Genomic DNA, 26,875 nt, shown 5'->3' with positions numbered 1-26,875 from the left:
CTCACAACGGATCAAACCCAAGGAAGAAATCCACTGAATCTGCGTAGAATTACAGCTAATACTAAGAAAAAAACATATGTATTATTACAGGCCTATGTTTTAATTTAAATAGACTTAAAAACAGTCAATACTCCCGCTGTATTCAGACACTGAGCCCTGCTCAACCTCCTCCCTCCCGACTTAACCAAAGAAATTATGTTAAAAAAAAATCCTGGTGAGGACCCGGACATCCATTTACATTATTATGGGGATGACACCCCACTCCGTCTTTCATGTAAGCCAAGTTCTACCCTCCCACCCTCTTCCTTTACCTCTCACATCAATAACATCATGCATTCTTCCAATTTTCATCTATGCAACATTAAACGCCTTCATCCCTCCTTTTCCAATCAGTCTGCATCAATTCTTGTCTATATCCTTGTCACCTCCCGCATTGATTACTGTAATTCTCTTCTCTTCACCTTCCTTAAAAATCCCTCCATAAGCTACAAGTGGTTCAGAAGTCAGCTCCTCGCATTTTTACCAAAACCCGGTCATTTCCTCACATCACCCCATTCCTACAGCAGCTTCACTGGCTCCCGGGTTAGATTCTGAAAATAATTCAAAATTAGTCTGTACACATTCAAGGCAATCCACAACCCCGCTCCATTTCTTTTTCTTTTTTATACTTTATTTTATCCATTTTTCAAGTTCACAAATTTAAACACAGAATAATGTCCAAAAATATCAAGCTAAATATCACCCCGACCCAAAAATGTCCATTTATGGCCCACAGGTCAAACTGAATTCAACATTCAATTTCTCAAAATATTCCATTGTAGTTCTCAAATCAAATTACCCAACAGAAAATGACTTTTCAGGTGAGTTAATCATACATTCATATCCCTCCCTTATATTAAATATTTTGAAATCCTTCATAAACCATCTTTCATTGAATACCTCTTCTTTATACCTTACTGTGAGTTAATTGTTTGGTATCCCCCTACCTTTCTGATCTTCTTCACATTGTTACTTCATCTTGCACCCTTAAATCTTCCTTTTCCATTCACTTCACTGTTCCTCCTGGCCGCCTAAGCACCATCGGGAGCAGAGCTTTCGCACACTCTGCTCCAAAACTCTGGAACTGTCTCCCCCAATATTCGCTATACCGACACCCTCTACCAGGTCGAGGCTAAACCCAAAACCCATCTGTTCAAAAGTGCATATTCTCTGTGATTGCCAGTTATTGTAACTTTTGTTGTTTTATCTTTTTGTTCTGTTTTTTCTGTAAAGTGTCCTTGAGTGTTCTGAAAGGTGCTTTTATATAAAATTTATTATTATTATATTATTATATCTAAAGACAAGTTAAAGCCTTTTTAGCATTTTTATTGATGTAGTTCTTAATGTGTAGTTGCATTACAAGTCGCATGTGCCTAATTCATACTGAGCACAGAAGGTCAGAGGCAACATGGGGTCCAGTGTGTTGCCCAAGGACACTTTTTTGACTTGCAGCTGGGAATTACCAGCCATTGCCATATGTCAAACAGGAAAAAGGCCTCTCGCCTGTGTGAGTTCTCAGGTGTTTGTTCAAAACACTTTTTATGGTAAAACTTTTTCCACATGTCAAACATGAAAAAGGCTTCTCTCCTGTGTGAGTTCTCATGTGAGAAGTCAAATTTCCCTTTTGACTGTAACTTTTTCCACAGGTGACACAGGAAAAAGGCCTATCACCTGCATGAATTCTCATGTGATCCACTAAATGAGCCTTTCGAAGAAAACTTTTTCCACAGGTCAAACAGGAGAAAGGCCTCTCCCCTGTGTGAGTTCTCAAGTGTTTGTTCAAAAGAGTTTTTGTGGTAAAATGTTTTCCACAGGTCAAACATGAAAAGGGTTTCTCTCCCGTGTGAGTTCTCATGTGACAAGTTAAATTTCCTTTTTGACTGTAACTTTTTCCACAGGTCACACACGAGAAAGGCTTTTCACCTGTGTGAGTTCTTATGTGTAGTTCTAACTGACTTCTTTGTGTGAAACCTTTTTGACAAATAGTACATGACAAAGGCATCTCACCTGTGTGAATTCTCATGTGATAAATCAAATTACCTTTCTGATTAAAACTTCTCCCACAGGTCAGACATGGAAAAGGCTTTTCACCTGTGTGGATTCTCACGTGTGTATTCAAACTATATTTGAACCTAAATGTTTTCCCACAGGTCACACATGAGAAAGGCTTCTCTTCTGTGTGAGCTGTGAAGTGATGAGTTAAACTAATTTTTTGAGTAAAACCTTTTCCACAAACTGAACATAAGAAAGGCTTTTCACCTGTGTGAACTCTCACATGCTTATTCAAGAGACCTTTTTGGGAGAAACCTTTTCCACAGGTCAGACATGAGAAAAGCTTTTTCCTTGAGGGATTGTCCCTTTGTCGAGGCAAGAAACAATTCTGAGGAATGATTTCAGCAAAGTTTTTACAAGAGCACATAATGTTTCGTTCTGAATTGCCAACACTGTCATTATGCGGACATCTCTTGTTTTGGATTTGCTCTTCATTTGTCTCTGATCCCAAATCTTTGTCACTTCTTCCATCCTGATCAGCTCCAGGAGTATCCTGAGAGATGACTTGGTTCCAGTTTTGTTCTGGTTCAATGATGTATTTTTCCTTATAATTAGGAGTCACCATGAAGGTCTCAGTCTCCTGCTTTAGCACAATCTGTGCTTCATTGTGACCTGTGCAGAGTTGATCCTTTTTCGTTTTGATCTGCAGATTTTCAAGATCCTTCCGCTCTTCTTTGATCTGGAAGGGATCTATTTCATCCTGGCCTGCTCTAGAGTTACTCTCCTGGGGCCAGGTCCACTGGTCAACAGGAGCCTCGTCCTTCTCAACATGATGCTGTTGGTCTGGATGTGCAAACAGAAAAGGTAGCTTATTATCTGAGTGAAACAGAAGTAGATTTAGAAGATATTTGAGATAAACTTTGATGCATGGACTTATTCCTACTAAAACACACATACAAGGGATAAAAGATTTACACACATTCAAGTGTCAGGTTTTATGATATCAAAACCGAGATGATAAACAATTTCACCATGTCGTTTCATTTTCACACATAACAAGCAGCAGCTGTGTTTATGCACAAAATAGGAAATAAAGACCCCTAATACCACCAGAATGATACATTAGATCTTCCCAACTAATAATCTAAATAAAAAAAAGTAAAACTGCCAGTAAGACTAGTCAAAAATATTTTTCTTCAGTTGGATTTTTATTTTCATTAAATAAACATTAATCTTTAAAAGAAAGAAAATGTATTTTTCTGTCACCTCTAAGAAGCTAAAAGTAAACCCAAGTATGTGAATTTCTGTCAATTAGGATCGCTTAATATGTCCCCTTAGGTAGACAGTGAAATTATGAAATACTATACAATTCCTAGATTTGCCTTTCCTCTTCTCTCTCTGATGCAATGCTCTGCAATTCTGGGCATGGGACTGTCCCCCCTTTCTTTTATTAAATCCGCCACCAAGAAGAAACTTCAAGCGTCAAGCTGTATTTACATATAAATTCATAATTTTCACACAGTATCATCTTTACTTCCAATAGCTGATTTTTAAGACGGTAAGACAGTCCACCCTGACACATTTGAATGTTTCCCTTAAACCACTCCAGTGTTGATTTGGGCCATTGTCCTGCTGGAGGGTGAACCTCCAGTCTCAAATAACAGGCATACTGACACAGGTTCTGCTCAAGAACATCCCTGTATTTAGCATGATACAGCTTTTCCTTGACTTAGACCAGTTTTCAAGTCTGTGCTGCTAAAAAGCATCCCATCATGGTGTTTTTTGGGTGACGGGATATGTTGGGTTTGTCCCAGACAGTGTTTCCCTTGGTGACTGAAAAGTTTAAATTTATTCTCACCTGTCCAGATTACCTTTCTCCATACATTTGCCCATTTGCCTTTTGGCAAAAATAAAGTGTGCCTTATTATTAACACTAATTTCAGCCTCACTGGTTCTCAGAGACAAGGGGTTCCACAGTCCTTTGGTCAGTTGATCTTCTTTCTTCTGCTCCATTTCACTTGACTTCTGTGATGAGAACTGAGCACTGAGCACACAAACCATCTCCTTTTTATGTGCTTGAAAGCCATGAGTGGGAGTTGCAAAACTCCTTTCTTCAGCCAGAGTCCCTTTTGATGTTGCAATAGGCTCTTCTTCATTCAAGGCCAATTCCAGTCAGCAGGCTTCCTTCTTCATTCAGTTGCCGCTCGAGTCATCTATGACCTTTCTTTCAAAAGCCTTTACTGGACAAGTACAGGCTTGCCTCACAGCCTTCACTGAACATGTTATCCTTTCAGCTAGTCTATGCATCAAATTCCTAACACATTTACTTCATTAAAACATCCATACTCTTATTATTTTATTTATTTAATATGCAAGTGCTTCAGCCTTTAGTAAAAAGAAAAAGAAAGACTCTCATATAATTTCAGAGCTTTTATGTTATGTGTTTCCTTCTAACATTTGTAATGTCCAAATAACTTATTAATTTGTGAACAACATGGAATATGAACGAGCTCACCACACCAGTGTGGTAACTTGACAAAATGCATAAATGAATACATTTTATATTTTAATAAAGAAACTAGATTGATAGTAATTTAAATTTAATTCACTCTCACACGCGTGAGAAACACACCAGCGATAATTTATTTTTATTTTTGCATGTCGTGCATGCACACAGTGTTTTTTAAAGGCTTTGAAAAGTGTTCTTTAAATTTTTCAGGTCATTCCAGTGTCTTTCACAACCTTGCTTGCAACTAGGGCTGGAGTTTAAGACCCTTCAAAAATAACTGTTTTGCACAGCTTCCTAATGTCCTGGTACACTGTAACCCCAAGCACCTTAATTTGGCAACGTGATTCAGCTTTAGTTTGTGAAATAGAGAGATAACAAAATCATAAGCATAAAATGATGGTCCATCGGTTGGGTTTCTGTAATGTTCTCACCAAGTAAGAAAGCATCTTCAGAAGCAAACATAGCCCAAAATGGTGATCTACACTGCATGATCTACTTTCAGTAGTTATCGCTAGTTATTGCAACCATAAGCTGCAGAACATACGGGCAAAATTGCTCCCCCTATGTTTATTTCCATTGGCTGCTATGCCAGCCTAGATCAGGAGAGAGACCCATCCAAGATGGCGGTGGGTCAGGATGCGTTTAATGTCTATGGTGACAGCAGCACTGTGCGGCCCACAGATATGCCTGTTTAAAAATTGACAAAGCATTGAAAAAAAATTATCGGCCAATATAGTTTCAGTTTAATAATATTAATTATTAATAATGTTGGTCGACCTCTGCCTGAATATGAATCATAGTAAAAAAAAAGTGGTTTGATTTGCTTGTGAATGTTTTAAGACTTTTTCCTTTCACCTCAGCAATATTAGAAATATATTTTCCTTGGGGATATAAATGCATGTCCTCAACATGTCCATAAATATGTTAAGGCTAGACCTGTTTAATTCTTTACTACCAGAAAGTCCGAAAAAAAATCAATTAAAACAATTTTTGCGTATTTAAAACAAGAGTTCTGATGAAAATCAAAAAGAAGGATAATTTTTCTTGTATTCTTTTCTCCCCATAAATTTAATTTGCAGCCAAGGTCTCATACATAAATGTTAATTTCTTGGGGAAACCTGTATTTATATATCTTAGGACTGATTTTCCTACAGAACAGGTTCCATTATCCAAAAAAAACTTGCATCTTAAAACAAAATGCTCTAGTTCTTATAAATGATCGTATTTGTGCTGCCCTATGCCCCCCTTTTTAATCATCAACGCGTTTTTATTATCAATAATCTGCTTTTTTAATTTTTTTTTAAAGCAAAATTAGGGGACCTAAGAGGCCAGTTGTGCAAAAGTGTGGCAGATGATTCAAAATCCAGCAACTCCAGAAAGCAGTAAACCGTAATACCGTAATACACGTCATATAGGCGGCGCTGGATTTCAGCGCGGAAGTTGGCTGGTTTTACCACAGCCGAAAACGTTCTGGTTTTGCTCATTGCGTCGGTCGACTAAAACGAAAAATCTGGATAACTAAGAAATGGCTTTGCAGAAATGAGCAACTCCCGAAAAATTGATTGACTGGTCTATATTTTATAACGTTTTTTGGGGGAAATAAATAGAAAACGTCATCAAGCAACTTTCTCTGCACACTCTCATCAGTTACACGTTAAGTGTTTCATACCTATTTGGTGGACGATTATCTCGGGTATCCGGTTGAAATCCAGCAGTCTGCGCTCACCATCGATCTCTTCCTCTGACTTGACGATTATTTCCTTTAGCTCTGTGAATGTTTCTTCGGTACGAGTTAATTGCTCGTCATTAAGTTCTTCCTGACGCCAAGGTGAAGACATTCCTGCTACAGATGCCTGACAAATTCAGCTCACAGACCCTGTAACGTTATCCGAAAACGACATCAAACAAAGATAATCCTTAATAATCCAGGTAAAAAAAAAAAAAAAAATAGGTTGATCTCTTTGCTGAAGCGTTTGGTCTCTTCTCCGAGACTTCTTCGGTCTGAGGAGTTAAAACTCAGCCTTAAACACCACGTTCGCATAGTGGATAAACAAGTTTCACCGTGACAATAAAACGTGGTTGTTCACATGCAATAATCCATCTACCCATCGGTAATGGCCGCATGTTGTTCCCAGAGGGTTGAGACATGCTGCAAGAAGGGGGACCCGGAGGCCTCCGCCCCTGTTGACAAAAATGGCTTCTTTCACTCCGCCTCTTTACAATCCTGTTATTATGAGCATGACTCAGCAATCCGGGAACAAGAAGCGGCCATCAGACCACAGAGCGGTTTCTGGGCGGACGGCCCTCTTTTGTATGCGAGCAACCGGTTTTGATTGTTACCATTAAACTTGTTGAGCCACTATTAAGGCAAAGCCTGAAACGATCCCCGTTTTCCTACAATACAAACCCCCCCCCCCCAAAAAAAACCTGGCTTCATTTTTCTGCAACAACATATTGATAATTTCTTAGTGTTTGTCTTTGTGGTATTTTTTTAACAGTCAAAATAAATGTTCTACTGATTGTTTCTGTCCTCTGAACACCTACTTGTATTATATTGTTTTTGACGGGTTGCAAATAACTTAAAGGAACATACTGCCAACTTAAACATCAACCTTTATTGAACCAGGATAATTCAATTCAATTAAATGTTATTTATATAGCGCCAATTCATGATACATGTCATCTCAAGGCACTTTGAAAAGTAAAATTTAATCAGATTATACAGATTGGATTAAATTATACAGATTGGATCAGATTATACAGATTGGTTAAAAAGTTTCCCATCTAAGGAAACCCAGCAGATTGCATAAAGTCTTGACAAACAGCCTTCCCTCGTCCTGTAAGAGCGTAGAGCCACAGTGGACAGTTGTCTGCATTGTTGATGGCTTTGCAGCAATCCCTTATACTGAGTATGCATGAGGTGACAGTGGAAAGAAAAACTCCCCTTTAACGGGAAGGAAAAAACCTCCAGCAGAACCAGGCTCAGTGAGAACGGATAAGACTCCTTGAGATCAAAGATCTCTTTTACAAGAGTGTCCTTCTCAAATGAGACAGTTAAAGAGTTAGTTACAAATAATTATACAATATCAATAATATCATTAAATAATACACATAATATCATCTTTATTGTCATTGAAACATACATTCCAATGAAATTTGTTTCTGCTTTTAACCCATCACCCTTTAAACCCCAGTCTCCTAAAATTTATTTTAATGGTAGCATATAGATTTTATTTCTGCTACATCATTAAGAGCCTTGAAGGAATAAAAAATGACCAGCCTTTCAAATTAAGTTCTCCCTGAAGCAGATTTCAGTCCGATGATGCTGCAAAATGAAATGCTTCTGTACCAAATTTAGTGCGGACTCTAGGCACAGTCAATAAAAATAAGTCCTGTGAACGCAGATGATACGACCCTGAAGGCTTCTGATGAATAATAATAAATGATAATAATAATAATAGTAATTGAACTTTAATGATCTCACAATGGAGAAATTCACTTCTACATCTTAACCCATCCCCTTGGGCAATCAGGGGTTAAGGGTCTTGCTCAGGGACCCAGAGTGCAGGCAATGGGAATCGAACTGGGTACTTGCATCCTTCTCAGAGCACAAGTGCACTGCTCTAACCACTAGGCCACTGTGTGTTCCCCAGTAAGTACTGGTTAACTACCCATTAGTTCCTGATTAGTTCCCAAAAGGTTCTAAAGAAGTTAATCAAATTGTGTGTACTAAAATATCTAATAGGGAAATTCATATCTATACAAGTAGATGGGCAAAAGGTTAAAGAAATATACATTGACATATGAACACGAGACAGGGAACACAAAATAATGACTTATTGTTTTGATTTGTATATTTTGAAAACAAGACCCTACAACTACAAGTGGGACTGGTTTCTACAATGTTGTGACCATACTCTGTTCCAATTTACAGTAAAGCTGTCACATCCTCAACTTATTTATCTGCATTGAAGAAGCAAGGTGGAAAAGCCAGACAGATTTACAAACTATTATATATACCTCTGTGCTCTATATGATGTCACTTCCAGTCCAGTCCTGAGCTCAGTGACCAGGGTAACTAGTAGCTGCAGTGCTAGCCATTACCATTATCTCCATTTTAGACATTTTAACACTGAAGGAACATTATCACAAATAGAACCATAGACTCATGTGCAACATGTTTTAATGAGAGAGAAAAGCTGGTGAACAGTTACAAGATCCAACAGTTTTTTTGACTCGTAGAAGCGTCCAGCCATATAGGAAATAAAGGTCTGAGTTAGTAAAGCAGTTACAGCTTTCCAAGTCAGAATTTTGACTTCAAGGGTGATTTTTATGACACACAAATCAGAAACACTGACCTCATTTTTGGCTACAGGTTTTGACATGCTGAAACATCTTCTGGATGACATGCCAGTACAATCAAACTATTGTTATCCCTTTAACTTAACCACTAAAGACAACTGTTTTTTTTGTTTTGTTTTTACTTCTGTATTTACTTGGGTGCCAAACAGTTTTTCTTCTATAACATACCCTTTACATTTCAAAATGTTGACAAATACCAAACTGGCTAAGGTACAAAATTGCAAACAAATAAAACCAACTGTAAAAAAGTAACATTTTTTTCAGTTTGTAAAGAAAATGTCAACGGCATTGGATATACTTTATTTCCAGTAGTATGCCTTAAAACATTTCTTCTTTTCATTTCAACAAAGGAAAATACAGTATCAAACAATGAAATCTTTCAGTTATAAATGTCAGGTTGCCTGTATCTGTAACAATGTGCAACAGCAAAAAAAAAATTCTCACTTGATTTCTGATTGAGCACTCTTATGCAAAACATAAATATTTAATAAAAACAGAAGAAACTGATCATTTTTGGCAGGGAAATAACACACACGTTTTGAGGTAGTGTCAAACATATTAAAACACTGCATATCCAAACTTCCCAAATCATCACACTTAATTGTTGTGATTGTACAATGGTGCTACTGCTTTTTGAGCATTATTCACTTTTGATGATATGCCACAAAGCATTCCTTGTTTGTGTTCAAACACAAGAAAACATTGCACTTCTGACATTTCCACCTTGATACACCCTTGGGGCATAGGTTGCATCGTCCTCGCTTGTGACAATTAAATGGCCAGTGTCCCAAATTATCATAGCGCACATCTGGTTGTGGTTTTGATCGAGGGGCTCTTAGGGTGCAGGAAGAAGTGAACGATGGTAGACCATTTTTGGGGACTGGCTTGTTGGCCTGATTCAAGCTGTGGGCGACAGCCAACCGGAACCTTTTGATAGACATCAGTTTCTGGTTGAGAAGACCACAGTCCCTCTTGTAGATCAGCCAGGAATTTGCAATGCACAGGTCAAGGATGTATCCAAATAGGGGAATATACCATCTCCCGGGCTTAGCTGGAGTCTTGTAAAGGTGTACCAGCATTTCAGAAAGATCAATTCCTCCTATGTGCTCGTTGTAAGCACGGATAAGTGATGGGCATGAGATGGCGATCTTTCTTCTAGATTTCTTGTTCCACCGGTTGACAGTTGAAAGAGGCATGATCCCATAGGCATTGCTCAGGAGGCTGACACATTTCTTGTCAAACCATTTTACTGCAATCACCCCTTCAGCAGACCTGTAATCATAGGCTCCACGGCCTTTCTTCATTAGTTCTTTGTCTGCCATCAAAGGAGCTCCACCAGTGCAGTTTGGTCGTATGGCACCAATCCACTTGACGCCCAAAGATGTGTGCAAGCTCTGGATCAAGCTGAAACTTGTAAAGAAGATGCCACAGAAGACAACAGAAAGTGTTGGCTGGTTTATGGTTTTGCATAGTGTTGTCATCAATTTGGCTTCTAGAGGGAGCTTTTCTTCCTGTTCACTGAGGGCAACATTGAAGAATGTGGATACCCCTTGGTACAGGAGCAAGTCGTGGATAATGCCAGATGAACTTGCTCGACAAAACAATTTGAAGCCCCACTTATCTGGCTTGTTCGTAGAACACTGGTGGAGACTGCGAGCCTTTGTGCCTTTATATGCTACCATGACCTCGTCTACACTCTGCTTGTAAGTAGATGGTATCAGTAGACATTGTTTTCGAAACATCTCAAAGAATGGGCGGATTTTGAAAAATCGGTCTGGATGCTCACTGCTCTGCTGATTATCACTGAAATGAATGAACCGCCGTAGCAGCTGGAATCTTTTCCTTGACATAGTATCAGCTACCACGCTGAAGCGTGACTCATGGTGCCAGTAATCCGCCAGAGATGGGAAGTTGAAAACACCCATTAGGAGAAGGATTGCTATAAAGTCCTCAATTTCTTTGGGGCTAGTCTTAATTGAATCTCCCAACTTCTGAGCAGAGTGCAGATTTGTATGATGAGCAATATGTTCAATCATCCCATCAGTGAAGAGCATTTTGAAGTACTGGAAGGGTGTCTGCAGAGTCTTGGGGGGTTCAAGTCTTGGATTTGGAGCCTCAAATTCCTCAATGTCTTCATACTTCCAGATTCTTCCTGTACTTTTGTTTTGACTTGAGAGGGAACTTGGGTTGGATGGGTCCTCTACGTCCTCCAGACAAACAGTTTTTAGGTTGTTATTGCCTTTTTTGTGCCTCTTAAGAGGTGGCTGAACAGACGATGTGCCTTTTGAAGGAGACTCTTCTTCATCCAGGGATTCAAAAGAATTATCGGCTGAATCTTCTGCCTGGGTGGGCTGATAGTCGGGATCCAGTGCTGGGTCGTCATCATCAGCATCACTCAGATCTGCATCAGAGTCTTGAGGATTTACTGGTACGAGGGCCAGAGGAATACGTTGTCTTGCACTGTACGTTTTAGTGTCCATCTTGTGAAACTTGCTGAAAAGATGAAATCATTATTAAAAACATCTTTCAGCGATAGTAATATTAGTACACCAGTTAATGTTGTTTTAGTTAAAAGGGTATTTCCACATGTATACCATAGTAACTTAGATCAACTAATAACACAACAAAAAGGAGAAGAAATTCTTTCACCATATTCATGATGTAGCTACTAACACTCAAAGAGTCAGATTTACAGAAACACATACTATTTGGCTTGAGTGAGTTGATTTTGTTACAAGGTATCGGTTTTAATTAGATTAGATTTAAATTTGTAACCCATACCAAGAGGTGACAAAGCAACCGTTTGGTCAAGTATGTTTTTAAAGGTTTCTTAAACATATATCTTAAGTTTTTGTGCCAGAATAAGGGCCACATTACTGTTTGGTAGGGCAGTTATCTCCAAAATTTGTCAAAGAAGTATCCATATCTTTCAAAGTTTACATATCAGTAAAAATAACTGTCATGATGCCATGCTTAGTCTTCTTGTTTTTGACTCCCTGGTAGGACGAAGGGAAGGTGACCAACCATTTACTCTAACAGTGGATCTTTTTGGTTTTGCATACTGCAGCCGAATTATAGAGACAGCTCAGTGAGGTTAGACACTCCCTTCTTTGAAATTTAGCTGCTCAAAATGTAATCATTCATTTTGTCGACCAGGCAGTTAAAGGGATAACAATTTTTTATGCAAACAATTTTTTAAACAATTATTAGTTTGAGATTGCACGGATTCATATTAATTTTAACCAAATGAATAACAACCAAACTAAAGTTTTGGTAAAATATCTTGGCTGTGGTTGTCTATAAATCATGGAATACAACTAATAACGTGTGAATGACCAGGAAATGAATGGGGAAATGCTGAAACAGTAAGGAATGGAAGACACTCAACTATTTAAGTTGATTTTATTTAAAGGCATACTATGCAACATTTTTCAGTTAATTAATGTGTTCCATACCGTTTTGGATGATTAAATGAGTCATTTCAGGTCGAACAAAGGTTTTCTCGGCCGCCCTGGGGGTCTGTGGGGGAAATACCGCACTTGCAATTGCAGGAGCACTCGGCCTGCACTCACAGAAGTCTCGCTTTACGGCGAGAACTCCATGTGTTTTTGCCCTGCCATTCACTATATGCACGCGCGAAAGCAACAACAAAGAACCGCGTGTTAACGTCAAATAAACATGCAAGCATATCGAGTTTTATTATTATTATTATTATTTTTATTTATTTATTTATTTATTTATTTTTTATGTTGGTGAGACGCTACCGCGGCGGCGGCTGCGGCTTGGCGAGGCGGCGGCGGTAGCGTCTCGCCAACATAAAAAAAATAAATAAAAAATATATATATATATATATATATATATATATATATATATATATATATATATATATAATAATAATAATAATAATAATAATAAAACTGGCGAGGCGGCAGCGGCGGCCGCCGCCTCGCCATAATAGCGCTGCGGGAAGCTTGATGTTCATACCTTCACTGTGTTAGTCATTGTTTGTACTGCCGTTTTTTCCACTTTTCGTTGCGTTCGCCTGTCTGCTAAGCTCAAAACAACCGCGCCTGGCTTGATGGAGAAACCAGAACAGCTGAGCATCTTTATGACAGTGCACTTTTACTTTCGCCCTCTGGGGGGAGCCTCGCTGGAAAATCAACCCCGGTTGCATAGTATACCTTTAAACGTGAATGGCCTGTTTAAGGTCATGCCACAGCATCTTAATTGGGTTAAGGTCCAGACTTTAGCCTCAGTTACACCGACGCTGTTGGGTTTGACCCGACTAACTCGGCTCCTCCCAATCCGATTTATCTTTGCGCCGTTTGTGTTGCGATCGGTCTAAAATGCCTGAAAGAGGGAACCACCTCTGCCCCCATTAGCCCCCATTCCCATGCCCTGTTTATGACATTGACATCAACAAGAAATGGTAAACTTTAAATGCCCTTCTCCCGGGGGCGCGGGGGGGGGGGGGGGGGGGGGGGGTTGAAAAGACCAGAATTGGGCCGTTCACATTGCCACGAAAAACATGAATATGGGTTGCATTTCCCTGCAGTGTGAACGTAGCCAAAGACACTTTCCGTAGGTCACACACACAAGTCTTGTAAGCCAGTGTGACTTTCCATATGTTTGTTTAAACGATTTCTTCGATTGTAACCTTTTCCGCACGTCACACAAGAGAATGGCTTCTCCCCTGTGTGAGTTCTCATGTGATCAATTAGATGACCTTTCTGACTGTAACTTTTTCCACAGGTCACACATGAAAAAGGCCGGTCACCCGTGTGACTTCTCATGTGAAGTGTTAGTGGACGCCGTTGACTGTAACTTTTACCACACGTCACACAGGAGAAAGGCTTTTCGCCCGTGTGAATTCTCATGTGTTGATTCAAATTGCTCTTCAGGTTAAAAGACTTGTCACAGGCGTTACACGGAAAAGGCTTCTCGCCTGTGTGGATTCTCATGTGATCCGTTAACTTATGCTTCAGAATGAAACTTTTCCCACAGGTCACACATGAGAAAGGCTTTTCGCCCGTGTGGATTCTCAGGTGAGCGTTCACAATACTTTCTCGACTGAAACATTTTCCACAAAACTTACACGGGAAAGGCTTCTCGCCTGTGTGAGTTCTCGTGTGATAGATCAAGTGAGTCTTTTGAGAGAACAATTTATCGCACATTGTACATGCATACAGATTTTTATCTTTGGGAGTTTTCCGCCCTTTTCGTTTTAAACTGTCAGAACTATTATCATACCCTCTGGTTTCCTGATATCTTCCATTTTGCTTTGGCTCCTCATCACTGCTCAATTCTGTGTCTTCATCATTGCTTTCTTCCCAATCTTGGTTCTCAGAACCACCATTATGAGAGTGGAGTTGGTCCGTGATTAGTTTGGGTCCTCTGCAGTTCTCTGCAGTATTTTTGGGTTCTCTGCAGTATTTTTCTTCATTAGTAGAATACACAGGGAAGGTTTCACTTTCCTGCTTCAGCACATCCTGACTGATACAGAGTTCATTCCCTTCCTCTTTTATCTGAAGATGTAGCTCATCCTCCTCTTCCTTCATTACATGAGGATCTGGTTTCTTCGGATCCAAACAGGAGTTCCTTATCTGGTCGTAAAAATCCTCTGTCTTGACATGATGCTGTCGTATATCTAAACAGACAAACAAACAGAAAAATGAAAAAGAACATTAGGTGATTACAAATCAAAACAAAGACAAAACAAAAAGGTTGCAGATCAACACTGCACAATTTAAGCGCTTATCGTGGCTCATAAACAGTTCAGATGAGGACCCCTAATGATATTATCAGCCTCATATAATAGACATGCATATATCCTTGTTCTGTTTAATTTATGGCTCACTTTTAATACACCTGATTATTTTATTCTTTAACAGAAAACTGAACATGTTGTGGGGTCAAGGGAACATTGATTGGCTAATTTAAATCCTGTTTCAATTCCTGTTAATGATAAATCTCCCTCACACACCAGAATAAGCTTTTTAACGTCTCACAATAACCTTAGATAAAACAACATCTGAAACGTTCCATGCATTGGAAATGTAGCAGAAAACAAGAAATAGTCTGCTGCAAATTTCATAGATTGATCCTTAAAGAGTTGATCTGTGGGTTTAACACAATCTTGGACCAAAATCTGTTGCCTCTTTAAAACCATCTAATTTATCTGAGAGGACCAACTCTTTTGGAGACCAGCAAACAACACGATGACTTTATTGTGCATATAAGGATGGTTTTGTTCAGGTTTTACACCAATATTTTTGTGCACTATCTATTCTTAAACGTTTCAATCAGCATCAGTAAGTGCACATCGCCTGGTTCAAACCAAATGACCCATTAATTTTCTTCAAAACGTCTGATTCAGAAATGCTCTGATCTCCACCAACACAATTTCAATGCTGTCAGTATCTTACCTGGATGCTGCTTCACCCTCTGACTCTGCCTCTGATCACTCATCTCTACTGAAGTCACTTCCTCTGTCCCTTTTTCTGCAGTCAACCAAAACACACATTAAATATGCATGCCAAACATGATAATTATTTTATTACAAAACACAGAAAAACTAAAATTTTAGCTGAAATGAGTGTCACAATTCATACCAAAACAGAAAAAAACACACCTGTACCACTGACTCCACAGTCTGGTATTGAGTACACTTTAATATCACTTTTTATGCCCATATCTATCACATAAGGTTTATTCAGGTTTATACAGAGGACACAAACCTCACCTGGAGATTTCCGTTTGTTTGAAAAATTTGCTCTAACATCCATCTCTAACTGCTGGCTCGCTGCTGACAGGCTACAAACAAAAATACACAATGAATAACATGGCTTTATGCTTACATAATAATCATGTGTGCATTGGGGTGGATAGTAATTCAATATCGATATATATTGTGATATAACTTTATTCAATAAAAGGTGATATGAAATTTCCGATACTTCAATATTAGGGCTGGGCAACGATTAAAATATTTAATCACGATTAATCGCATAATTTGCCTGATTAATCGCATTGTATTTACAAACTCCAAGAATTAATTTAAAAGTACTGTAAAGAGCACTTTTATTTTAATGTTCTGCTGCCATATGAACAAAAGTGTTGGAACATTTGTAGCACTTATCAGTAACACATTTAGTGTAAAGCTCAACTTAAACATGTAAAACAAAAAATAGCAATAATAATAAATTAAAGCTTATTGCCACTGACAGGGAATTCTCTTTTTGGGGAAAAAATCTACCAAAAACAGGCAATTTCTGAGGTAACAGCAGGGAGCAGCATTACCATTTTATGTTCAATACCAAAGTTTAACTTGGCAGTGGTTACAACTAACTTGTTTCTGTCATATTCCATACTGGAAGAACTTTAAACTGAAATGCTTGCTAACTCGATATGCTTGCATGGTTATTTGACGTTAACACGCGTTTTTTTGTTGTTTCTCGCGTTTTTTTGTCGTTTCTCGCGTGCATATAGTGAATGGCAGGGAAAAACAGGCAAAACTACATGGATACTTTGAAGCGAGAAGCGACTTCACCGACGGCGTCTAAGCAGACCCCCCCCGCTCCGCTCAGCACAAAACTTGTTCCGTTCGCCAACTCACCGCCTCGCCTAAGCAAATTCCTGCGGGAAACACCGCCTTCCACATGTCAGCTGTGTTTTTTTCCGGCCAGCACCTTTCTTCCTCTTTGAATCCGAGGCTTGGCTGACAGCGAGGTTATTGGCGCATTATCGCCACCTACTGTTCTGATTCAAACCCCTACACCGCAGCAACAGACCTTCACAAAATAAAAGCATGTGAGCAACATGCGTTAACCCGCGTTAAAGTAAATATCGCCGTTAATAGTCTAATGAATTTACGTGAATTTACCCTAACTTGCCCAGCCCTATTCAATATACATTATAGCCTATCCTTGCAGCATTTGTCGGTGAGTGACGTTCTGGGTTTAATGTAGTTTTATGCGTTTTATTTTTTAAAGCAAATATTTATAAATAGTTATAATTGGAGGAGTTTTATAAACGTGGCAAAACAATTATAAGTTTGTACAGACATCTGTTGTGTGCGTTCTTGTCAGTCTTTCTGAGGTTTTTATTTTGTTTATATGAATATCGTAATTATATTGTATCGACCAAAATAATGAAATATATCGTGATATAAGTTTTGGCCATATCGTCCAGCCCTAGTGTGCATTAATAGTTTCTGGTAATTTTGTGTCCTAATTCTGATACGCTAAAGGTCAGTGGTCTCATTTATAATGCTTGCGTACGCACAAAATGGGGCCTGAAACGTGCAGATGCCACTTTCCATGCAGACGTTGGGATCTATAACAAAAAAACTGGGCAACACAGATGGAAAAGTGGTGAGTTGCAGCCAAATTGAGTTCAATTTCACTCCATATCAGACTGCAGTGAATGTCTCCATTGTGAGATCAACTTTATCATAACCGTATAAAACTGCTGTTATTCATGCTTGTGCTGACGACACAAATATACAAAACGACCTTTAAAATAATAATAAAAAAAAAAACACAAGCCAATTTAAATCTTAAATAAAAGTCTGCAGAACATTTTGTCAGGGTTTTCCACCATCACATTCCTCTCCTATATTATCACCAGGGTGACGTGTGCCATAGATAACAAGATTATTGTGACAAGGTGTGCGGCAATCACTTTCATTTATGTAAACGGTCGAATACATTCATGCGTAAAGCTTCACGGTGGATGCAAAATGCTTTTTGTGGTGTTTATCTTATATTTTATTTTTCCAGGGGGTGGGGGGTCTTTCTAATCGTGGAGGAAACCTCTCATTCCTCCTCTCCCTCCTTCCTCTGGATGTCGATCTGAGCGCACAGCCTCAGAGGAGTTTCAACACGGAGCTGGCTTGAAGACTCTAAAAATAGCAATCATGTTAGATATTTAACGAGTTATTTTAATGTGGGCAACATCTGTGGATTTCCCTCAGAGTTTCTCATTTAATAAACGCCTCTCTTGGAAATTTCTTCCGTGTCTTTGGTTTTTCTCTGTGGTTGCCACGTCACCATGATGAAAAAGAAAATAACAATCAGCTGACCCACATTAACATTCATGAGGTGCTTTGCTGTCACCATTTATGGTTGAATCTTGGCGTGTAGAGGGCAGAACATGAGGCGGAACCAGGTACGCAAACATTCAGGTACAGCTGGGATCTATGAACGAAAATTGCATGCTGGTGTGCGTGCACATGGTTTTGCAACTCTGAATATGTTTTGCCGACTCTGTGTGTCTCTATTTCCCTATGATGGGGTGTACCCTGCCTCTCTCCGCAGAAATTAGACAGACATTAGCCTACCTGTGTGACCCTGGGTTCGGACAATGGATGGATGGATAGATGGACGAGCCTTAAAATGCTTAATTAATGCTTAATAATAATAATAATAATAATAATAATAATAATAATAATGGTAATTACTTTTTTATATGTTAAATAATACAATTAAGACTTGCGATTTAACATAATTATCAGTATATAAACCATACATTATAATAATATAACATAATAGGGGAGTGGTGGCCTAGTGGTTGGAGCACAGAGCTTTGGTCCCAGAGGTTCTGAGTTCAACTCCCACAAGCTGCCATTCTGGCTCCCTGAGCAAGACCCTTAACCCCCTTCCCAGGCGCCGCACAGTGGCAGCCCACTGCTCCCTAAGGGGATGGGTTAAGATGCTGAAGTGAATTTCTCCATTGTGAGATCAAAAAAGTTCAATTATTATAATTATGTATATACACCATACATTACAACTTATTAACATTCTGGAGTCACAAACTGTGAAGGTTAGGTTACAAACTTTACTCATACCGTAATACACCACACAAATGCGCAGCAAATTATGGAGCTAAAGGGTTAGTTTGACCGCGTTCTCCCTCTGTTCTCTGTTCACCCCACCAGTCCAATCCTGCCGTGCCAAGACGTCCTTCGTCGTACCGAATAAGCTGGCTAAAAAAAGGGGGTTTTAATTGATCTGGGCCAGTAAAACAGACTTGTAAGATCTTACTTGGATGATCTCCCTTAAAGAGGCTTTGGGGATGCACTTGAAACGGCAACAAACAGCTTTAATGAGATTATTTTATGAGTAAAACAACGGTGATATCGCGTGTGCGTCATACCTGTACTGTGAACAAATATTTGGGTTGTTTCGCTGACATCCAAGCTGCCATTGAGCTCTTCCTCGGACTTTACGATGATTTCTTTATTATCCGTGAACGTGTCTTCAGCAGGACTTAAAAGCTTGTTGGTAAATTCTCTCTGAGACGAAAATGAAGACATTGTTGCCGCTGATAATCATATATTCAGCTCAAACAGAAGCAAAAACAAAAGTAGCTAGCAAACCCCGTTAGCTTCCATTGCTGTGACATACCGGAAGAACAACAACAGAAACTCTTTCTTCTTCCTGATGACTTTCCGGCAGCTGAGATCCAATAAGTTCTGTTGCTGCCATCTTCTGGACAAAGTCGGTATTACTGTTTTTCTTATGCCACAGACTCAGTGAAAAATTAACTTCTAATTTCATTGACCTTACAGTCAAAGTCCGTTAATTTCTTCACAGATCTCCTGATATTTCTGCTTTAATGAACATTATATTGCTGTTTGACTATTTGGACAGTGTCTTGTTACCATCAGATTGCGGTTTACATTAAATGTAGCAAAAAACAAACAAAAAACAAAAAAACAAAAAAAAAAAAGTAGATTTTAATTCATCAGTGATAACTCAATACCCATTAATGGACTTCCCTATTTGCTTAAAAATATTATAAATAATCTCCTGTCACCTTCAAGACAATCTGCCGTAACGATGAGTCACCACCAACACTGTCACATGTCAGTGTGCCCCTGGGCAAGGCAATTAACCCCAGGTTGCCTACTAGTGTGATTGGGTGAATGTGGCTAAAGTGTAAAGTGCTCTGAGTGGTCAGTATGGCTGGAAAAGCACTACGTAAATTTAATCCATTTACCATTTAAATGGCAAGAATTAGGGCCTGGTTCTTATTTTTCCTTGATTGTTTATATTCTGCTCAAAAGATCTGACACCAAGACGCAGCTATCAAGGAGCATTATCAACATTGTTTTCATACTTATATTGTTAGCTAAGTCATTTATAGAATACATTAATGTATGAAGCCACAAGGCCTTTTTGGGAGATATGTGTTGCGGGGTCAAGCTTGTTTGTTTGTTCAATCTTATTTCATTAATGTTTTCATGCATATCATAACAGCTATTCATTGTAGAATAACAATACTGTTATGTAACTCTGGTCACATGTTCTTACACTGTTTCCTGTTATTTTTATTTAATTTTTTTATTTTTCTTGCTTTAACACACCTTAGAACAACTTTTTCATTTAATCTTTTCTGTTGACGAACTTCTTTATCCTCGTCGATAACAACCAGTTTCAATGAAGACAGCAGCTCTCTTAAGCCAATCTATAAATTAGACTAAACATCTACTCCTACCTTCCACCTCCTGGTATCCTCTAACTGTTTGTGACCTTTAAAGCTCTGGAAGCCTTCCACAATAGTTCAGAGGTTCAACCAGCACTGGGCACATTTTTTCTTTTTTGTTTCAACAGGATTTTATCAGAAATGTCAGCTGTCTGAACATCAGCTAAGAAGCAGAAACAGTAGATGGCTGCATCACACTTCTTAAAGTTGCGTTCACACCGAACGCAAATGAGACATTTGGAGCGAGTGTTTTACATTTTATTCCTATGTAAACGCACTTTCAGGAGCAGATTAACGGTCTGCAAACCAAATTATGTCTGTCAACTCATAACACATTGCATAAAAAGGTTTTCCTAACCAGACAAAACCACATACAGTTGCTTTAACACTCATTTTTAATAACTGCATTTTAAAACTCCAACTTAAATTTCCTAGGGTCATATAAAGGAACTTCACTTTGAACTGTACTACTAAAACCTGAAAAGATAACAATGACTGATTACCTCAGATATTTGGTAAACTTTTGTACTTTGTGCTGATTCTTACCTTGCTTAGATATTTTTCCTTGTATCTGATTAATAGGAAAAAGTCTTATTTTACAACATTCATAGAGAAAAGCCAGAGGTTAATATAGTTCTGCTAAGATGCTGAAAGTTCTTTTTTGTGTGGCTTGATCAAGATTTGTAATTTTATCCCATCTTTTTGGCAGCACTGCAGTTTTATTATATCCGCAAAGTTTTTTCCCCAAAAGTCTTGGGGAACCTTTAAGAGGTTTTTCGTGGAGAAATGAGATGAACCTTTTTGTTCAGCAGGGGTTTCGGCCTGGGAACCCTCCTGTTTTTACACAGTCTCTTTACTATTATTGAATAATGAACACTGAACTTAAGTGATGGGAGTAATTTTGGTAGGACAGCAACTCATGGCAAGGTTTAACACTGTTTCAGGTTTTCTCCGTTTGTAGATAACGACTCTCACTGCAATTCACTGGAGTCCTAAAGTTTTAGAGATGGCTTTGTAACCTTTTGTAGATGTCAGTGACTTTGGTTCTCATTCGTTTTTGAATTTCATAGTCTTTTGCACTGAGTATTTGAGATCTTTAAGCCTATTTCATCTTATCAGACAGCAGCTAACGGAGGGATTTCTTAAATATTCGTGTCCTGTAGTATTTAGGCCAGGGTGTGGATGATGAAACTGAACTCAATTTTTTATTTACTCAGGCCATCTTTATTAAACATTGTTTGATCATCGAAAACATTTAAGTTATGACAAAAGCAACAGCAGAAGAAATGTCAGAAGGTGCTTCTTTCTGAGCACCACCTCAAACGTTACAGTAGAAGGCCTCTCACCTCTGTTAATTCTCAGGTGAAATGTTTCTTAGAGCCTTCAACTGAGACACTTTCCACAGCTCACACACACAAGGCTTCTAGCCAGTGTGAATTCTCACGTGTTTTTTTAAACGACTTCTTCGGCTGAAAGTTTTTCCACACGTACTACACGGGAAAGGCCTCTCACCTGTGTGAATTCTCATGTGAACGGTCAAATGGCCTTTCTGACTGTAATTTTTTCCACACGTCACACACGAGAAAGGCTTCTCCCCTGTGTGAGTCCTCATGTGATCAGTTAGATGACCTTTGTGGCTGTAACTTTTTCCACAGGTCACACAGGAAAAAGGCCGGTCACCCGTGTGACTTCTCATGTGAAGTGTTACTTGACTTCTTTGGCTAAAACCTTTACCACACGTCACACAGGAGAAAGGCTTTTCACCCGTGTGAATTCTCATGTGTTGATTCAAATTACTCTTCAGGTTAAAAGACTTGTCACAGGCATTACATGGAAAAGGCTTCTCGCCTGTGTGGATTCTCATGTGATCCGTTAACTTATGCTTGAGAGTGAAACTTTTCCCACAGGTCAGACATGAGAAAGGCTTTTCGCCCGTGTGGATTCTCAGGTGATTGTTCACAATACTTTCTCGACTAAAACATTTTCCACAAACCTTACATGAGAAAGGCTTCTCGCCTGTGTGAGTTCTCGTGTGATAGATCAAGTGAGTCTTTTGAGAGAACAATTTATCGCACATTGTACATGCATACAGATTTTTATCTTTGGGAATTTTCTTCTGTCCTTTTTGTTTTGAACTCTCAGAGCTTTTATCATAACCTCTGGTTTCCTGGTAGCTATCATTTTGTTCTGGCCCTTCATCACTGCTCAGTTCTGTGTCTTCATCACTGCTTTCTTCCTCATCATGGTTCTCAGCAGCACGGCCATCCTGAGAGTGGAGTTGGTCCGTGATCAGTTTGGGTTCTCTGTAGCATTTTTCTTCATTAGTAGAATACACAGATAAGGTTTCCGTTTCCTGCTTCAACACAAGCTGTTCTTCATCTTGACTGATACAGAGTTCATTATCTTCGTCTTTTATGTGCAGATGATTTAGCTCATCCTCCTCTTCCTTCATTACCAGATGGCCTGTTTCCTCCGGATCCCAACAGGAGTTCCTCATCTGGCCAGAAAAGTCCTCCGTCTTGACATAATGCGGTCGTATGTCTAAACAGGCAAAAAGAAAAAGAAAAAAGGAGATAATGTGAATAAAAATCAAACTTATTTACTTATCTTCAAGACTTGTGGGGGGGGGGGGGGGGTAAACATGTGTCAATACTTGTTCTGTTAGCTCTATGGCTCATTTTTAATACAGTTTGAATTGGAATTACAATTCCTATTAATGATAAATATTCCTCACATACCAGAATAAGTTATGGTGCTTGGGACAATTGTTTTTTATGTATGTTGCCACTTGGTGAAATTATTAGACAGGATTAGATACTTTTGCACTATTATTCTGATGATACTCAGCAGTATTTTTCCCATAAAGGGTGAATAACAGAGTCTGTTATACAGACATGTATGAGACAGCTGCTTCTGCATCACATCAACACTTTTTCCTTCTTTAAAACAGACCAACTTTGTTTTGTTCAGACGTTTAAAAGTATTGTTGCTCATTTTGTAGAATATTGTCCTTCGCTGTTATTCTCCCCTTCTGTGCTTAAAATAACTTCCATATTACTAAAACACTTACTGGGCCAAAACCCCTTGTTCTTCACTGGGTTCACCCTGTGAGCCAGCATGGATGTCGACTTTCTGCTAGATTTGGAAAGTGCATCTGCCGCAAGCATGCCTTATGTCACATGAGGTGTTCCTAGTGATGAGCAAATTCTACTTTTCACTGCTACAGAGGCAAGTCAGTAAATGGTAACAGATGCTGTCATGGTTCAAAAGTGGCAGGTGGGCACAAAAGAGCAGGATGCACTGCCTCCACCAATTTTAATTAAGTGTAGTCAGGAGTGATTAGAGCTCTGGACAATATTGATATCATGATAGTATTTTTTTATGAAGTTAAAGTTTATACCGATGTTATAGATGGTGTAATATAGCACATCTTTACTTTGGATGAAAGTTCTTGGGTCTCCAGTACTAATGTAAAAACATGTCCTTTAAATCCCATATTAAACCGGTTTCTAGAACATCCTTCATTCGCCTACAAAGATGGCTAAATTAGTAATGTCTAAAATACTCAATGCAATTGTTAATTCAAGTCTATATCTATATCATTTCAAATCTTTTTAATTAGGATTTTTAAGAATGGTAAGAAGCTTTGTGCTAGGGTGAGAAACCTGATGAAAATGAAAACAGATTGGCTGTCCATATACTCTAAAAAGAAATAACCTGCAGGTTGCAGGTATCTCAGTAAGCAATATGTTAGTTTAAAATATTGTCTTAGTGTTCCATAGATGTATAGGCTAAATATAAAAGTTTTTTAGCAGTCTAAATATAGATTGGTTTTAGCAGAGATTGACAACCAGATAATAATATAGTAAGGGTATATAAAAGGAATAATAACCTTTTTTGGCCCTTGCTATGTAATACTCAGTCAGAAAAAACTTTAAGCTTATTTGTTTTAGGTCAGTTAGAACATCAACAACAAATTATATTTACTAAACGCAAGAAGAGTGATAGAGATTTTGTTTTGGAGCTTTTTTAATCAAACTCAGAAGTTTACACATATTTCTTTGGTATTTGGTAAACCTCAACAAGTCTGGATGAACCAGAACTCTGAAGCTACACAATTGTCTTTTATATCTGTGAAAGTGTTAAAGCATTGTAATCTTTGGTCCCCTTATATGTATACCAGCAAATACTAATATGAGGCTTTCTGCCTGAAGTTGGTGAGACAAGTTGTTGTCATTCGTCAACAGCCTCCATACAGAAGGTAATATGAGACACAGTTTTCTTAAAACCCCTCAACTATCGTCACTGTTTGTGCAAACACTAAAAAACTCTGAGTGTCATAAGCAACATAACGCAGCCAATATACAGGCTTTTTTTATTGAATTAGTTGTTAAAGCCCTTTTTAAAGTTTTCCAAAATTAACAATATCAGCTTCTGGATTTAATTAAAACTTTGAATTGTATAACAGCTTCATAAAGGTCCCAAAACTGTAGCATAATATGACAGCTCTATTTCGTAATATTCAGAAATGTGATAAACTGAAATTAAAAAGAAAGTGAGCAGACCCTCTGGACGGGTTTTTCTTTGTTGTGATGTTTCTTGGACTGTGAGACGTCTCAGTCTCGGATAGAAGAAGACAGCTAGAAACTGATGTGTTACGCAAATCCACACACACAGACCAGTACTTACTAATACAACTGTTGGGTTAAATTAGCTTTCCAAATTCCTCCTAGGTACATACGTACATAGGCCTATAGACCTCCTGAAACATCCACAAAATTTCTGCTTATGGCCCTGTGATGGACTGTCTAGGTGTACCCTGCCTCTCTCCGCAGAAATTAAGCTTCAGATCATCCCAGATGTGAACCTGCACGAATAAATGGTTTGGGATAATGGCTGGATTGATAAACCTAAAAATGCTAAGCCTGTTTTTTCTGACGGTGCTGCATTTCTTACATACGATTAAAACTCGCCATTTAACACAATTATCGTATATACACCATTATTTTACTATAAATTATTAACAGCGCTATATTGAGACACAAAATCTGAAGGTTAGGTTGCAAACTTTACTTGTACCGTAATACGCAATGTATATGCGCAGCTAATTCACGGAGAACAACAGTTGATTTGTTTGACCATTTCGCTCTTTATTCACACCACCGGAATCCAAAACTACTGTGGCAAGACGCTCTGTACTGTACCGAATAAGCTGGCTAAGAAAATAAAGTAAAAACAGACCTATGAAATTGGTTTTCATAGGTTTGTGCCAGTAAAGCCTGTACTTGTTTACTTGAACAATCTCTCTTTGCGAGGCTTTCAGGATATACATCAAAGAACTTTAATGGGATTATTTTATGAGTAAAACAACGATGATATCGCGTGTGCTTCATACCTGTACTGTGAACAACTATTTGGGTTGTTTCGCTGACATCCAAGCTGCCATTGAGCTCTTCCTCGGACTTTACGATGATTTCTTTAATATCCGTGAACGTGTCTTCAGCGGGACTTAAAAGCTTGTTGGTAAACTCTCTCTGAGACGAAAATGAAGACATTGTTGCCGCAGATAATCGTATATTTAGCTCAAACAGAAGCAAAAACAAAAGTAGCTAGCAACCCCCGTCAGCTTCCATTGCTGTGACATACCGGAAGAACAACAACAGAAACTCTTTCTTCTTCCTGATGACTTTCCGGCAGCTGAGATCCAATAAGTTCTGTTGCTGCCATCTTCTGGACAAAGTCGGTATTACTGTTTTCCATATGCCACAGACTCAGTTATAACTTAACTTCTAATTTCCTTGACTTTGCTGGCAAAGTCCTTTAATGTATTCGAAGAGTGTATTTGCAAAGACAGATAACTCCGTTTTTATAAATAAAATAATAATAAAAATATATATATAAATAAATAAATAAAATAAAATAAAAAAACATACTTTTTATTATTTAGTTAAGGTGATACCAGTCAAACTAAATGTTGGTGAATTTGATCAAGCAAGAGTGACATAACAAAATAATGGCATCTCAACAATATACCTTTATTAAAAGGATCCCACCCACCACTCACATTTTTTTTTTAACGGAGTTATCTGTTTTTGCAAATGAACTCTTCATTGATAGATCTCCTGATATTTCTGCTTTAACGGAAATTACAGTATATGGTTGTTTGACTATTTGGTTGGTGTCTCGTTACCATCAGATTGCAGTTTTCATTAAATGTGGCAAAGAAACCCACTTTTTTAATATGTAGATTCCAATTTGCTCAAGAAAATATTATAAACCATCTCCTGCCACGTTCAAGACAATCTGCTGTAAAGATGAGTCACTGTACAAAAATACTTTACATACTCGAACTTTGTAAAAACACAGCCATCTAAATAGCAAGAATTAGTGTCTGGTTCTTCCGTTTTTCCTTTTTTGTTCATGATATTCTGTTTAAATGATCTGACACCAAGATGCAGCTGTCAAGGAACATTACTAACATTGTTT

At 38.5% G+C, this 26,875-nt stretch overlaps 3 protein-coding genes across 5 annotated transcripts; all 3 read right to left on the bottom strand.

Annotated features, from left to right (window-relative positions):
* Nucleotides 1-1,498: 1,498 nt before the first annotated feature.
* LOC105924153 (gastrula zinc finger protein XlCGF57.1) lies at nt 1,499-6,702 on the bottom strand. The gene is made up of 2 exons (XM_036145876.1): nt 6,210-6,702; nt 1,499-2,874 (listed from the first exon to the last, which is right to left on the bottom strand). The coding sequence occupies exons 1-2, from the start codon at nt 6,376-6,378 to the stop codon at nt 1,499-1,501; spliced, it is 1,545 nt and encodes a 514-aa protein (XP_036001769.1). The 5' UTR covers nt 6,379-6,702.
* Nucleotides 6,703-8,706: 2,004 nt separating this feature from the next.
* Nucleotides 8,707-19,575, bottom strand: LOC105937761 (zinc finger protein 33B). 3 transcript variants are annotated; one of them, XM_036145405.1, is made up of 5 exons: nt 19,058-19,177; nt 15,645-15,715; nt 15,328-15,402; nt 14,153-14,549; nt 8,707-11,395 (listed from the first exon to the last, which is right to left on the bottom strand). In XM_036145405.1, exons 2-5 carry the CDS (start codon nt 15,685-15,687, stop codon nt 9,547-9,549), a joined length of 2,364 nt encoding a protein of 787 aa, XP_036001298.1. In that variant the 5' UTR covers nt 15,688-15,715; nt 19,058-19,177; the 3' UTR covers nt 8,707-9,546. The 3 variants fall into 3 exon arrangements, with proteins under 3 accessions (XP_036001298.1, XP_036001297.1, XP_036001299.1); XM_036145404.1 differs by lacking the exon at nt 15,645-15,715 and having other exon boundaries at nt 19,058-19,560; XM_036145406.1 differs by lacking the exons at nt 8,707-11,395; nt 15,645-15,715 and having other exon boundaries at nt 13,397-14,549; nt 19,058-19,575.
* A 642-nt stretch (nt 19,576-20,217) lies between these two features.
* On the bottom strand, nt 20,218-26,100 carry LOC118565241 (oocyte zinc finger protein XlCOF6.1-like). The gene is made up of 2 exons (XM_036145430.1): nt 25,785-26,100; nt 20,218-22,930 (listed from the first exon to the last, which is right to left on the bottom strand). Exons 1-2 carry the CDS (start codon nt 25,942-25,944, stop codon nt 21,813-21,815), a joined length of 1,278 nt encoding a protein of 425 aa, XP_036001323.1. The 5' UTR covers nt 25,945-26,100; the 3' UTR covers nt 20,218-21,812.
* Between the last annotated feature and the right edge of the window lie 775 nt (nt 26,101-26,875).

This window comes from Fundulus heteroclitus, chromosome 13, assembly GCF_011125445.2.
Source record: "Fundulus heteroclitus isolate FHET01 chromosome 13, MU-UCD_Fhet_4.1, whole genome shotgun sequence".
NCBI classification, from domain to species: Eukaryota; Metazoa; Chordata; class Actinopteri; order Cyprinodontiformes; family Fundulidae; genus Fundulus; species Fundulus heteroclitus.
The sequence above is the reverse complement of the archived record's forward strand: the minus strand, read 5'-3'. Positions and strand labels throughout refer to the sequence as shown.

Excerpts from the sequence above, each read along its gene's own strand:
- LOC105924153 (XM_036145876.1), bottom strand. The coding sequence starts at position 6,378 with ATGTCTTCACCTTGGCGTCAGGAAGAACTTAATGACGAGCAATTAACT. Across the intron at positions 2,875-6,209 it reads GATAATCGTCCACCAAATAG|ACCAACAGCATCATGTTGAG; the intron begins GTATGAAACACT and ends TTGCACATCCAG.
- LOC105937761 (XM_036145404.1), bottom strand. The coding sequence starts at position 19,217 with ATGTCTTCATTTTCGTCTCAGAGAGAATTTACCAACAAGCTTTTAAGT. Across the intron at positions 15,403-19,057 it reads AATATTTGTTCACAGTACAG|AAAAAGGGACAGAGGAAGTG; the intron begins GTATGACGCACA and ends GGTTGACTGCAG. Across the intron at positions 14,550-15,327 it reads GAGGGTGAAGCAGCATCCAG|ATATACGACAGCATCATGTC; the intron begins GTAAGATACTGA and ends TTGTCTGTTTAG.
- LOC118565241 (XM_036145430.1), bottom strand. The coding sequence starts at position 25,944 with ATGTCTTCATTTTCGTCTCAGAGAGAGTTTACCAACAAGCTTTTAAGT. Across the intron at positions 22,931-25,784 it reads AATAGTTGTTCACAGTACAG|ACATACGACCGCATTATGTC; the intron begins GTATGAAGCACA and ends TTGCCTGTTTAG.